Raw genomic sequence first — 13291 nt, forward strand, 5'->3', positions numbered from 1 at the left:
TGATTTGTTTTACAGAAGAGGTAAAAGGACACGGGTATAAATATCTTCACAACTCACATGTCCTGATTTTTAACATTCATTTCCAATAGCACTATTGCTGGGAGGGGGGGGTCTATCAGTGTTTCAATAAAGATGAAGAATAGTGTTGTAAAATGACATGTCCCAAGACATTCAATCTTATGGTACTGGCATACTAAACATACTCACTGGACACTCTCTGGACACCAGTCATAGGCGTAGATTGTTATAGCTGTGAAATACTGCTTTGGTGATCTCTTACATGTAGAGACAGAGACACCTAGAGGAGCACTTGGTAGTTGAATATTCTCCTAGTAAGTTTTTTTTCTTTTAGGACATTCTCTCTGTCTGCCTCTGTCTTGGGTCTTACATGATGCATGTTGGCCATCTAGTGGCTGCATTGGAAACATGCCGTGAATTATAACAATGAATTATAACAAGCTATGCAAACATTACAATCACAGTCTCCAAAAATGTAAGTAATGATATTCTCTCTGGATCCTGTGTATCTAGTGACAGCAGTTACTACTGAGAATAATGTATTTGTATATGTGTAAAAAAGTATAAAAATACATCTGTGTTTGAGGACATCTGCATCCTTCCATCAACGTAGCCTCCCTAAAAATGTGTTCATTTTAATGTCACTAATTACTCCACAAGGAGGCAGTGTAAAGCTACTTTGGGCCCAAACTGATATGAATACTGTGTGTGTGTGTGTGTGTGTGTGTGTGTGTGTGTGTGTGTGTGTGTGTGTGTGTGTGTGTGTGTGTGTGTGTGTGTGTGTGTGTGTGTGTGTGTGTGTGTATGTGAGCCTCTGTTGTTCATACAAGTGAGGCAATAACTGTACAGCGCTTTGAGTGCTTTCAGTTAACTAGAAGGGCACTACATAAATGGATTTGATCTACCATTGTAAATGTGAATGTTGGCAACTGCCATGTAGAGTGCAAGTGCAAGAAAAAAAAGTATCCAAATAAATCAACATTAACTAATTCATGTTTATGTTGTTTCAGTCTGTAGATGCACCATATGTATAAGGGAAGAGCTACAAGCATGGTGAGTGACTTCACCCACACCATCCCACAGACGAGCACGTCAGCACACTGCTGGTGCTCCCAGCTCACACCACCCTCTGACAGACGGAGAGGGGGAGGACGAGGAGGAGGAATCATGTGAGGAGGTGAGATAGAAGAAGAAAATAACAAATATGGAATATCTTGGACTGACATCATCATCCAGCCACATATGAAGAGAACTGGCTCGTCTGCACTATTTACCATAGACATTTTTGGTAGATTGTGGCATTCTATTTACCATAGACATTTTTGGTAGATTGTGGCATTGCTTTGCTGTCTACATGAAAGATTAAATTATATTGTCGCTGAAAGTTCTTGTCATTGTTTCTTTATTTATTCAGTCTGTGGTGCCAAAGACGCATGTTCAAATCAAATTTAACAAGTAGTCTTTTTGTTGCCCATGCCCACGTGGGTACAGCAGAGAGAATGCAAAGTGCAGCTATTCCTGTCAGCGCAAAAGAGTGACTGGCCTTTCAGCAGTGTTGTCTCCAAAATGTCTGCTTCAAATGGTAAATATTTCAAAGGTAGCCGAGCCAGAACATGCAGAACCTCAGTTTAGTTGGATGGTTGAAAGGAAATGATAAATGTCAGCAAACAGGGTCAAACATGGGGAAAAAATGTCAAACTAAACTGAGCTATATACAGTCACAAAGCTGCCAAAAAGTTAGTTCACACATAGGCACAGATCCACATATGCATACCCCTGTATGTTTTGACACACACACATTACATCTTGTGTCAGCTCAGGCCAGAGTTTTCCATGCCAGTGCTGCTGGCCCCTTTGAATGCACCACCCAGGGATGGGGCGCAGCAGCGGTGCTGGTGGTGTCTGCTGGCTGATAATGAGCTGTGGTGGACTGCTCAGTATTGATAGTGTTCAGGCCTGCGGCCATAGCTCTCCTCACACCTCACACAGCAACCGGCATCCCACTGCTACTGTATGGATCACCTCATCCTGCTGCTAATCCTGCTTTTGATGCAGACACACACACACACGGATGCATGCATGAACACGAACATAAACACACACACACAAACACACACACACACACACACATAAATAAGTAAGTATATAAACAAACACACTGACACATTCACATCTACTCACACACACGGACACGAGAGAGATTCTCTACTTGTCAGGTGAGAACAAAAGCAAAAAAAAAAGGTTGAACATTGCAAAAATTACTATGTACCAGACAACAGGAAACAAGGGTCCAGGGTAAAAACAGGTATTTCATTACTTCAGCCGCGGATGTGAGTCTTAATTCACATTTGAATTGCAACAGAATACTAGAATTCCAATATACCCGACACGGAGCTGTCCTTGGTGCTGAAACCTCACTACAGCAGGGCAGCCTGCACGGTTCAAGCCCACACTCTCAAATGTAAATCAATAATCACTTACAGCACCAAGCCACCAAGCACTACCACCATGCACTGGACCATCACTTTTCAGTTTGCTCTCATTGCATTGCATCAAGGTCAAAGGGTGAACTCAGAACAGCTGACGAGAATGGGGACAATAATTTTGTTTCTATTTATTTTTATTTATATATAGAATTGCATGAATATTTACAGGAGATTTCCAGATAAAATAAATGTAAATAAAATCACAGTAGCCTATGTGCCCAGTAAAATAAATATAAAACTCGTCTCTCCTTTCGTCTTTTGTCTCTCCTCAATGACTGACCAATCCTAATCCAAACCTGATAATTTAAGAGGAACTTGCAGACCCTGAAATAATCTCACCATGCCCTAAACCACTTATGGGACTGTTAAACACTTGTGAGATTACATGCTTGGTTGGGAAGGGGGCGGGGAAGGGAGGTGGGAGGTGGGAGGGGTTGGTGAGTGTGTACGTGAGCTCTCCTATTGTGCGCGCGACGGAAAAGTGACGTGTTGGCACGCTCCAGGGGGCCGTGCCCAGCACGGCACGATCAGCCTGGCTACCCACAGACTGTTGCCCTCCCCCTGCTGGTCTGGCCCACCACCCAGGCATAAATAAATCTGCCTGCCGCTTGCATAAGCTTGGAGGCCTCACAGAACAGGCCATATGAGAGGCAAGAGAAGAAGGGGGGAAAAAACAGATGAGACGTTAGCAAACAGTTGATTAGCAAACAAAATGAGTTGTGAGAGCCAAGAAATGACTGACTACCCCCCTGTCCACCCCCCATCAACATGGCAGTGCGTCAGAGCAGCATTTGCACAGTGTCCAGGCCAAACACATAGTTTCAAAACATGCTTATTAAAACCTTAAGGAGAACTAAGAAGGAGGAGATTGTGATTACAAGAGGATAGAGTTCAGTATTGGCATCTTTTGTGTTCTACTTTTATGCACAATGGCATTGTTAAGTGGTTATGTAAATCAAGATTACAGGTCTTTCATCTACTGCATAGGGGCCTGGGACAGAGGAGACTGTGGGTGAGAGTCCTTTGTGTTGTAGACATGGAGGACTACAGGGACAAACACATATGGAGACAAATCTGGATCAAAGAAAAAACATCTTTCAAGGCCTCTCTGTATATCAGCCGGGCGGTTGAGGGAAATCCGGCAACAGTCCAACTCACTATTAGCTTGATCGTCTGAGGGCCAGTTTCTAATTCCATGCCTGAGCTGGATATTACATCAGGGGGATGACAACACCAAAGGAGGAAGATGGACGGATCTGCAGAATCACGCACACAGCAAGGCAGATGGGGTGGCTGGATGGTGGCGTGGCTGCGAATATGAGCACTGCATCAAATTAATGAGCGTCCCTCTTAAGATCATAAATCAGAATGGCAAAACGCAGAATGCTGGAAGATGAGGGCTGTTACATAAGAGCCCTAATTATGTAAGGTGGCTGACGTGCCAAAGCCAGAGCTGAAGCTTAAGTTTCTTTTGTCATTGAAGAACTGCAGAGCAGGGGAGAAGGAGGGTTGTGTGTGTGTGTGTGTGTGTGTGTGTGTGTGTGTGTGTGTGTGTGTGTGTGTGTGTGTGTGTGTGTGTGTGTGTGTGTGAGAGAGAGAGAGAGAGAGAGAGAGAGAGAGAGAGAGAGAGAGAGAGAGAGAAATTGTGTCCTTTGAGAGGAGCTACAGATTCCAACTCCCCTGCAGGACAGTTCTCTGCTTCCCTTCTCTCATATTTTGCTCTTCTTGCAAATGTATTCATAGCCATGAGCAGCTCCTCAGCCTTGGGTGTGTTGGCTTTGGGCAATATGTTCTTCATCTCAGAGAACTCAGAGTGTCTCTACAGTACAGACCACAGTGCCTCATCTCATCCCTTCATTACAAATACAAGCAGGATGTAAAAAAGACCAGTAAAAGCAACCAGTTCAAAAAGGCCAGATTTCACAGTGCTCCAGCCAGGCACTGAGTTAAAATCCCTACAACAGTCACATGATGTCCATCACATGACGTCCATCAAATGACGTCCATCACATGACGTCCATCACATGACGTCCATCACATGACGTCCTACAAAACACATTGTGAACCAAGAAAACCCTAGAGCTTGTTTGGAGATGATGGATAAACATATACAGTATGTTAGCGTAATTAGATGCGAAGCCTCTAATAGTTCACTAATTACCAATCGCATGATAGTTCACTAATTACCACATAAACCATGAAAAACCCACACCTGGCCACTGTTTGTGCTGAGGGCACCTTGGGACAAATGCATGAACAGATGTGTGGAGGCAAGAACAAAACTCCAAAGTGCTGAGACTTGTGAGTACAGTGAAAGTATTCCGTGATGGCAGTCGGCTCTTAATTGTCATCTCTCTGCACGCACTGCACACATCGCCAACAGATTCTGAGTCAAATGACTCGCCGGGAGACAGCAGCTGGCTGAATGCCTCAGACAGCTTCAGTGCCGTGTGCTCTTGGTGTGCTGGCGTCTCTCATAATAAATTTGAAAGCGCACCTGCTGGTAAGGCATGCTTCACCGGGCAGAGTGACTCAACAAAAAACTGTGGGGAGAGGCACAGGCACGGCTCCAAGAGCTTTTAGAACCAGTGCAGACAGTCCCCTGCTACCTGCACTCTCACACTTCAGTGACTGTGCCAGAACAGACTGACACAGAAAAACAAGCAACCTTGGGCGCCACAGAAACAGTGGTGAGAGGACTGCAAATATAATATTTTTTCCCCTTTTCACAATTAAACTAAACAGAGTAAGCATTTTAGGCACATTTGTAGGAGATATTGTCTCGTTGAGAGTGGTTTGACAGATAGGGTCAATGGAGGAATGGTAGATCGGATAGTTATCCCATTTTTCAAAGTACAAAATATGGTGTACCACGACACCTCCTCACTGAAGAACCCAAGCAAAAACCACTGAATACTCCATCCTATAGTGAGGACAACCCTACATGATCAATGGGAGACTACGGTGCCTTTGTGTAACAGTTAATAAGAACAAGCCACATTGTGTGTGTGTTTGGCATCAGTTTGGTAATAGGAAACTGCTGAGCCTAAAGATTTGAGGGGAAAAAATAAGACCATACGCTTGGGCCGGCAGATCCGGATACTCTAGAGCCTGTGGGGCACGGTGAACATTGAGCTCTAATTAATTTGGTGCTTTGTCATGAAAACCATGGCCGACTGACAGGCAATGTCAGAGAGAGAGAGACAACAACCTTGTGCAAGGAGTGTCGTGACAAGCCATTGTCTTCTGAGCCTACATCTCTTCACAGAAGCACAGTAAGCTTCACTTGGGTGTACCCTCAGTGTGACCTTGAAAGAACTTGTTCTATCAATAGCCCATTGAGGTCCAGGTGTTGGCGTTCGTGTCTGTGTGCATGAGTGTGTATCCCTGAGTCTGTGTGCGTGCGCAAGTATGTGAATGTGTGTGTACGCCTGTCTATGACTGTGTACATACATATGGTTTTGAATGTGCCCATACATCTGTTTGTGTGTGTGTGAAGTACCGTAGGTTGATCGAGTAGCAGTGCAAGTGGTTCCTCGTGCTGGATCTAAGGGTAAACAGAGGCTTAGTGGGTTATAATAGGCAAGCCGTGTCCGTGGCCTAAGCCACTTATGGGCCGTCTATCTCCATGATAAGACTGGCAGATCTCTTTGCGCCCTCACAACCCCCCATTATGACGTCACAGTGGCCCAGCCGTTCCTAGGCAACTAGATCACGTCGTGATAGATACCATCTACGTGGAGGGAAAGATCAGTTTCTCTGGAGATAGGGATTGTGAGGAAGAGGTAGGTTGTGACTAAAATTAGCATCATGGCAAATCCAGTGAATGTTAAAAAAGGAACAGAGTGGTAAATTATGCAGCAGGGCACCTAGCTAATCCAACAGAATACTTTTTTTTTCCCTCTCTGCAAGTTGAATATGCCTATCTGGTGTATGAAATGTTCAGTATTGAGTGAGACAGAGAGAGGGAGAGAGAGAGAGAGAGAGAGAGAGAGAGAGAGAAAGAGAGAGAGAGAGAGAGAGACAGACAGAGAGAGCCTGCAGCAACCCAGCACTCCCAGCATGACTTTTTCCAGCAGGGTGGTTTAATTGGGCTTGATATGCTCTCTGCAATGTGACATTTTCATTATTTAATCCATTTCAGACATCAGCTCTTCCCCCAGTGGAGAGAATGGAAGCGGAAATGCTGCGTAAGCCTCAGCCTCCCACTGTTCATTACAGGGGTGAACCTGCAGCAGCCAGAGGGGCTACAACACCACAGCACTAGCTGTCACTGTGTGTGTGGGTGTTGTGCCTAATCCGGCGCATAGTACGCTATGAGAGCTGTGAATGAATAAAGTAAATGTGACATGCATATGTTTCGTCATCACTCTTTTTCCTATCATGGGGCAGAGAGGAAAACTAGCCTAGCTCAGACAGCCTATAGCTAGGCTTCGACAGAGACTATGGTGAATGAAGGCAGTGAAATACAATGAAAGTGTCTGTCCTCGCCAGACTACAGGTAAACACCTAATAAAATGTAACACGTGAGGGAAATGCTGCTTCAAACCAGACTGTGTCAACATGCTTGGCCATTACAGCTGACTGTATGAGCATCTTCTTTTCAGACACAGTACAAGTCTGCATGCCCTCCCGAGGCAGAGCAACTGAGCATGATTCAGCATCTCAGGCTGACAATTCAAACACATCTGAACCTTGATGGACACAACTGCTGATGCAATCATGTTCTCGGACCCAACAGATGGTTGATACAGCACTTCTCTCCCACTTGGGCTTGATATTTACTTTACAAAGACAAAATACATATGCTGGAATACTATACCGATACTATGATAAATGTAAAAAAGTAAAATAGAGCAAATTGACAAATGAATTACAAATAAGCCCCCTTCAAACTACAAAAAGGTAATCGTGACAAGCATGACAAACAAGCTTGACAATCAACTTCTACAGAACATGAGATGACTGAAAGACCTGTGTTGACCTTGAGATGCATATTTAGGGAGAGACATATGAAGACCCAGACGGCCAAAGCAGGCTATACAGATGGCACAGGCTGGGTGAATGCTTTTTGTTCACAGTCTAATTTTCTTACATATAAAAACAAGCGCACACTGAATGGTGCACATCATGCAGGTCTGCCATGGCAGGCATGAAGGAGTAGAAGGTCAAAATCACAATTTTCATTCATAATAATCAACATTACAATTAGGTCATTAGGTATTTCTGTAGTGTAGAAGGTCACTCGTATAGAGTTTACTTCCCATACCAATTTCATATTCTTTAGTTTTTTGGTTCATGCTGTAGCTGTTTTGTATTAGTTCTGCAGTATCAATATGTGAGGTGTATTTCCTCTTGAAGTTATCTTAGCACTCTATACTACACACCACTGAATGGTACAATTGTTTTGCCTGCTGTAAAATATAAAGGCAATAACGCTCAACACGGGTCTGTCAAACAGCGACTAACATGGTGATCATAAGTGCTTGGGCTTGGTTTTTGTAGCATGATTGATTTCCTTGTTGACATTAAATAGTTTGGATATACAACACCTGCTGTTGGGTACCTCATTGATGTGCTCCCATCAGCACTGATGTGATTTCAACTGCGCAACAACAAATCTCTGTTAAGCTGAGGCAGCACTAGCCTGGCCAGGTGGATTTGTTTAATAGTTTTCAGGTGACTCTCGAGTTAATATGCGAACAATGAGAGGAGAATGAGAAGCAGACCATGATTTACAGTCTCTGTCCTGATTAGCAATGTGATACCATGAGACAAGAAGGTCCTAGGAAGGGCCCAGAAACCTCATTCTCTCTGATTGACAATTTCTGCTCTGCTGGAGACAGCTTTAACGTTACCTCTATTCAACACAGGCTATCAGTCTATGAATGCAACATTCAGTTAGGGTAGGCAGGCACAGTGAAAAATAACAGTCAAGTAGATTACAACCCTCCTCTAACCTTTGGACACCTTAATACTGCAGGATAAAATGGGGTAAATGGACTAATTCATACCGGTTCCAGCTCATTACAGAAAATAAGCTGGGAAATCTCCAGATAAAAAAAAATGATTCTGGTATAAAAAAGTCTCTTGTTCTTTCAGAAAGCTCTCTCTCTCGCTCTCTCTCTCTCTCTCTCTCTCTCTCCCCCCCTGGCTCTCTCAGGATTAGACTGTGCACAACATGCAATGAGATTTGGCTAAGAGATTTCTCTTTTCATTTTGAAAGTCTTGTTGAAAAATTAATTCCCCTATGGAGCCAGTGGTGAGGGGATGAAGATTTGAGTTTGCAAACACTCAACTGAAAGACCCAATAAAAGGCAAATGCAGCAACAGCATCACAACAAGACAGACAGCTATGCTCTCTTTTATGTATGTGTTTGTCTGGGCTTCCTTCTCTACTCCTCAATCATAAATGACATTGATAAGTGGTCTCATGACAGATCTTTATGTATGACACAGATCTGTCTCATGAACAGGCACACACACACACACAGAGGGGGGGGGGGGGGTAACATATGCTTCTTTCCACTACATGCCTTCATCCCCTCTTCACAGACCCATGCACAGACATCCTCCTGGTCTCCCCAACACATGCTTTTCTGCCTCTCACAAGTCCATAATTGCATAGCCATCCAGCATGCACTGTACAGAGTAGGGCCTAAGCCCAGCCCATCTGCCATGGTTCATGGCGCCTCCAGGCCTGATCAATCACCTGTGCTATAAATAGAACTACCCATAATGCTCTTACCCCTCTTGTGAATTACCCACTTATTGCAGTGTCTTTCATGTTAAAGAAAGCCGGGCAAATTCATATTTCTTTCGACAGAATTTGGCATGTTTGTGCAAATGCATGTATTTTAGCTCAGAAGTTAGAGATGAGGATAAATGTTTATAAAGAGATGTCATCTGTCCAGAAGCAAGTTCTGGGGCACAGTTTGCGGGGATTACACACACACAGATGAGCTACACACATTTAATTTATTCTGCTGATTGCAAGGAAAATTATGAACACACGCAGGGAGGAAATGGCCAAGGGCTTATGGCTATGACAACACTGGGCAGATCAGGGAAACGGTTTCTAGACCAAAATACCAAAAACCACCACTACAAATTAATATGCATGCTCTACTTTGCTACACTGATGCAAGGAACAATAGTAAGTGCCCTAGGGCCTAAAACATTTTCATGAAACAAAAATATCCGAGGAGAGCCAAGGAAAGAATTTTATAGTCTAATACGGTTTTAAATTATGTACGGGTCATTTGTGCATTCAACAGAAACATAACTCTCGTAAGAGTATTTAGGCTTCTTTTAGGCTTAGTATTTCAACATTGAAAGTTAACAATAAAGAACAACTCTGGCCAATACTGAAATAACACATTAGGATTACATGGAGGGTTGAAGCTACTGTCAGAGATGCCTCTGGAGACATCAATGGGCATAGACAGAAAAGAGAAAATAAGATCTGCTGGAAGTTCAATTAGTCTTTGATGAATTCCAGACAGATGGTATCTTTCTTCCCCTTTACCTGCCTGCACAGATATGAGCTTGCAGAACTTTGTGTCTGTGTGTGTGTGTGTGAGTGTGAGTGTGTGTATGTGTGTGTGTGTGTGTGCCTATGTGTGTGCGTGTGTGTTTGCGTATGTGTGTGTGTGTGCGTGTGTGTGTGTGTGTGTGTCTGAGGGAAGGCAGCAGAAATGTGGGTGGAATATAAAGGAGGGAATTCTATTTCCAGCAGCGCTCTAAATGACGAGCAGATATAACCATGGAGTGGGCAAGCTCTAAGACCCCATTCATATTATCTCTTCTGCTTTGCTTTCCTCTCCATTCACACATTTCTTTGTCACAACAAAAGGACTATTCTTAGTAGTCATGGATACATTCACAATGCACACCTTTACAAAGAATACCCCTTTAGTGTTATGAAGCAGGCAGTGTTCTAAACCCTTCAGTCTCATAGAGGCACATGGCATTTGAAACTCAGAGGTGACTCCCATGTCCACGGGCATGAGCTTCTTCAGTAGTCCTAAATTATGTTAATATATCAAAGCAGGTATGTATAGAGATGTTTAGTAAACACATGACATCAAATGACTATCTTCCATATTCAAGTAGGTGAATTAACCATATACTGGTTTTATGTCTATTCAAAATGCCTGCATAAGACAACTAGAGATAATCAAATAGGCAGTATGTGCTGATGTTTTTCTTCTTATGAAATGGAAAGGGATCCATTTTTCAAAACACTAAACATATCTAAAAATTGTACAGCCTCTTGTAATTTCTCAGCGACAAGGCTGAGTTTCTCTGTGGATCTTATGTCAAAATAAAAATATTATGGACACAAACCAAATACAGCAGGCCATGTATGGCCTATCCATAAACAACACCTTGATAATTCAGTGAGCATGTTTTTACATGATAGGGTATGGAGAAAGAACCAAGAAATCAAGGATATAAGAATGTTTCCTTTCAAATTTAACAACAACTGACACTTACCTGATTGCCATCCAGAGTGTAGATCCGCTTGACCACACCCGAGTCAAGCTTGATGGCATCGGTAATATCAGTGAGGACCTGCTCAAACGAGTGGGCTGTCTTCTTGTTGAGCAGGATGCGTACTGCCTTGCGAGGCTTCATGCCATTGCGGACGATGGTCACTAACTTAGGCCGGATGAAATCCTTGTACATCTTCACCTCAGTGGATCCTAGTTTTGTACTTGCCAAGGAAGGTGGTGGTTTACTATTGGCTGAGGCCTTCACATTCACAGACCAGTTAGGATTGACATTCTTGGTGTAGTCGATCTTTTTGTAAGCTTCAATAGATGCACATACATAACTCTCCCCTGCAAATGAGCAATGAAAAAATGAAAAAGCTGTCTGAGAATTCATTTCAGAATTGTATTCAAGTTCATCTTTGCAATGCACCTGCAGAAAGTTAATTCTGACACTGCTTTTTGCCAGCCAAACAAGTTGGTTTTATTGCAGAACCTTGAAGGGTTCCTCGGTTTAAAAGATAGACCATAAAAGTTATTTTAAGTAACTCAATTTAATTTCGTTTTAATAGCATACAATATTTTGCTGTAGCCACTACCCAATAACAGAAGTGGACCTGTTATGAAGGGCCGAGAGTCATATAGTAAGAGGCTACCTGGCACAAATCACAGGCTACATCATGTGTAAAATATACAATTCTCATCCACTTACCTTCCACAAGCTGATCAACAGATGTGATCTTTGTTAACCCATCAACTGAATAGATGGTCCGGACCCCCTGCGGTAAGTTAACGTTATCATAAAGGGAGCGGGTCAAGTCGGCCAGTAGTGCACCAAAAGATCCAAATTTGTCGACAGAGATGGCGCAGACAATGCCGTCGAAATACCGATCTCCATTCCGGTAGAACCGCACCTTCCTTGCCTTCTTCTCTAAACTTAGCGCCTTTAGTGTGCGCGTGCGGAACAAGCTGCTGTGCGCGCTATGTGGTGGACTGGACAACCCATTAGCTCGTGCGCCACCAGAGCTGTGCCTCTGACCCGGGTCCCTCTGTTCGAAATGCTCCCCCTCCATCTCTGTAAAACAACACAAAGTACAGTATATGACGCTATTATATGACAACCCATAAGTAGTACACCATATAATACAACTAAACGTAAAAGTTTGATTTATTGAGCCATACTCAGACTAATAGCAACAGTGTGCCCTGGTCCGAAAGCAACTTTTAATGACAGCTTACATGATCTTCAGTGTTTTGTCTAAGCCTCAGAGCAGAGTAGACGACTGGCACTTGTTGGTCTGGTTGCGCAGACTGACAGTGCCCGTTTTTCAGCAGGCTACCCAAGCCTTCGGATCTCACGAACGGTATGTGCGACTGCTTTAATTTAGAAGTAACGTATTCTCAGCTTCGACATAAGGTGGTGCATATTAACGAATTCGCATCTGACGTCAGATAATCAATTAATGTGGTCAAACAAAACTCTAAGTTAAATGAAATCAATGACCTTAAGTAAAATGTCTAATGTAGGGTGTACACAAATAAACACAGAAGAGAAAGAAACCAAAGAAACAAAAAGTCGATTTATGTATCACAATCTGGATCCAAACGCCCAAGTTACTGTTTACAGTGGCCTCTTTGGAAACAGCGAATTCATAATAACGTGACAGGTTTTACTTATACAGGCAACTATGGCTACCCCAAGTAATCAGTAAAAATCCCCTTGTTGGTGCTTACCTTCTTAATTTGAAAATCACCTCCGTCCGTAGTTAAGCTAATCTGCTTTTCAGATGTGACTACTCCGTCTTCTTGCTAGGTAATGGTAAATGACAACGAAGCAGATTTACACTGCCTTTGTTGACCCAATAGCCAATGTTTCCAATAAACTGGGCAATAGCCTGCCAGACTACGCAGCGACTGCGCTGCAGTTGCTGTCCTGTCCTCTCACTGTCGTGTCGTGATTTACATTGGCTAGTTCGTCCCTCATTGTAATACAGCACCCCACCGCAGAACACTATTGCTACACGCCTCCCAACCGACTCGTTGACTGGCAAGAAGTGGTCTTGACGTCATAACTTCCTAATTTTGTTCATACAAATCCTCATTGACTAGCACGTCCAGAACGTACCTTTCGCATTTAACAACAGGAAGATGAGGGTTTGGAAAATCAGCAGAACCCTGATATATCTCGTTATTCCGCTGATATCCAGATACAGGACGCTTAACCCGCATTGACTGTCGAAGTTGAGTAAGACTCCTCGTGTTTATTGTTATTGGTGGATAGATATGGAAATA

At 43.3% G+C, this 13291-nt stretch overlaps 1 protein-coding gene across 1 annotated transcript in view; it reads right to left on the reverse strand.

Annotated features, from left to right (window-relative positions):
- Positions 1 to 13041, reverse strand: part of LOC105896198 (serine/threonine-protein kinase DCLK1) — a 48131-nt gene extending 35090 nt beyond the window's left edge. The window contains exons 1-3 of the mRNA XM_031572031.2: positions 12734 to 13041; positions 11712 to 12074; positions 11004 to 11350 (exon numbers count right to left, since the gene is read on the reverse strand). Coding sequence (XP_031427891.1) covers positions 11004 to 11350; positions 11712 to 12072 — 708 coding nt within the window. The 5' untranslated portion in view covers positions 12073 to 12074; positions 12734 to 13041. The remainder of the gene's footprint in view (positions 1 to 11003; positions 11351 to 11711; positions 12075 to 12733) is intronic.
- Positions 13042 to 13291: the final 250 nt, after the last annotated feature.

The sequence above is a fragment of the Clupea harengus genome, chromosome 8 (genome assembly GCF_900700415.2).
Source record: "Clupea harengus chromosome 8, Ch_v2.0.2, whole genome shotgun sequence".
Classification (NCBI taxonomy): Eukaryota; Metazoa; Chordata; class Actinopteri; order Clupeiformes; family Clupeidae; genus Clupea; species Clupea harengus.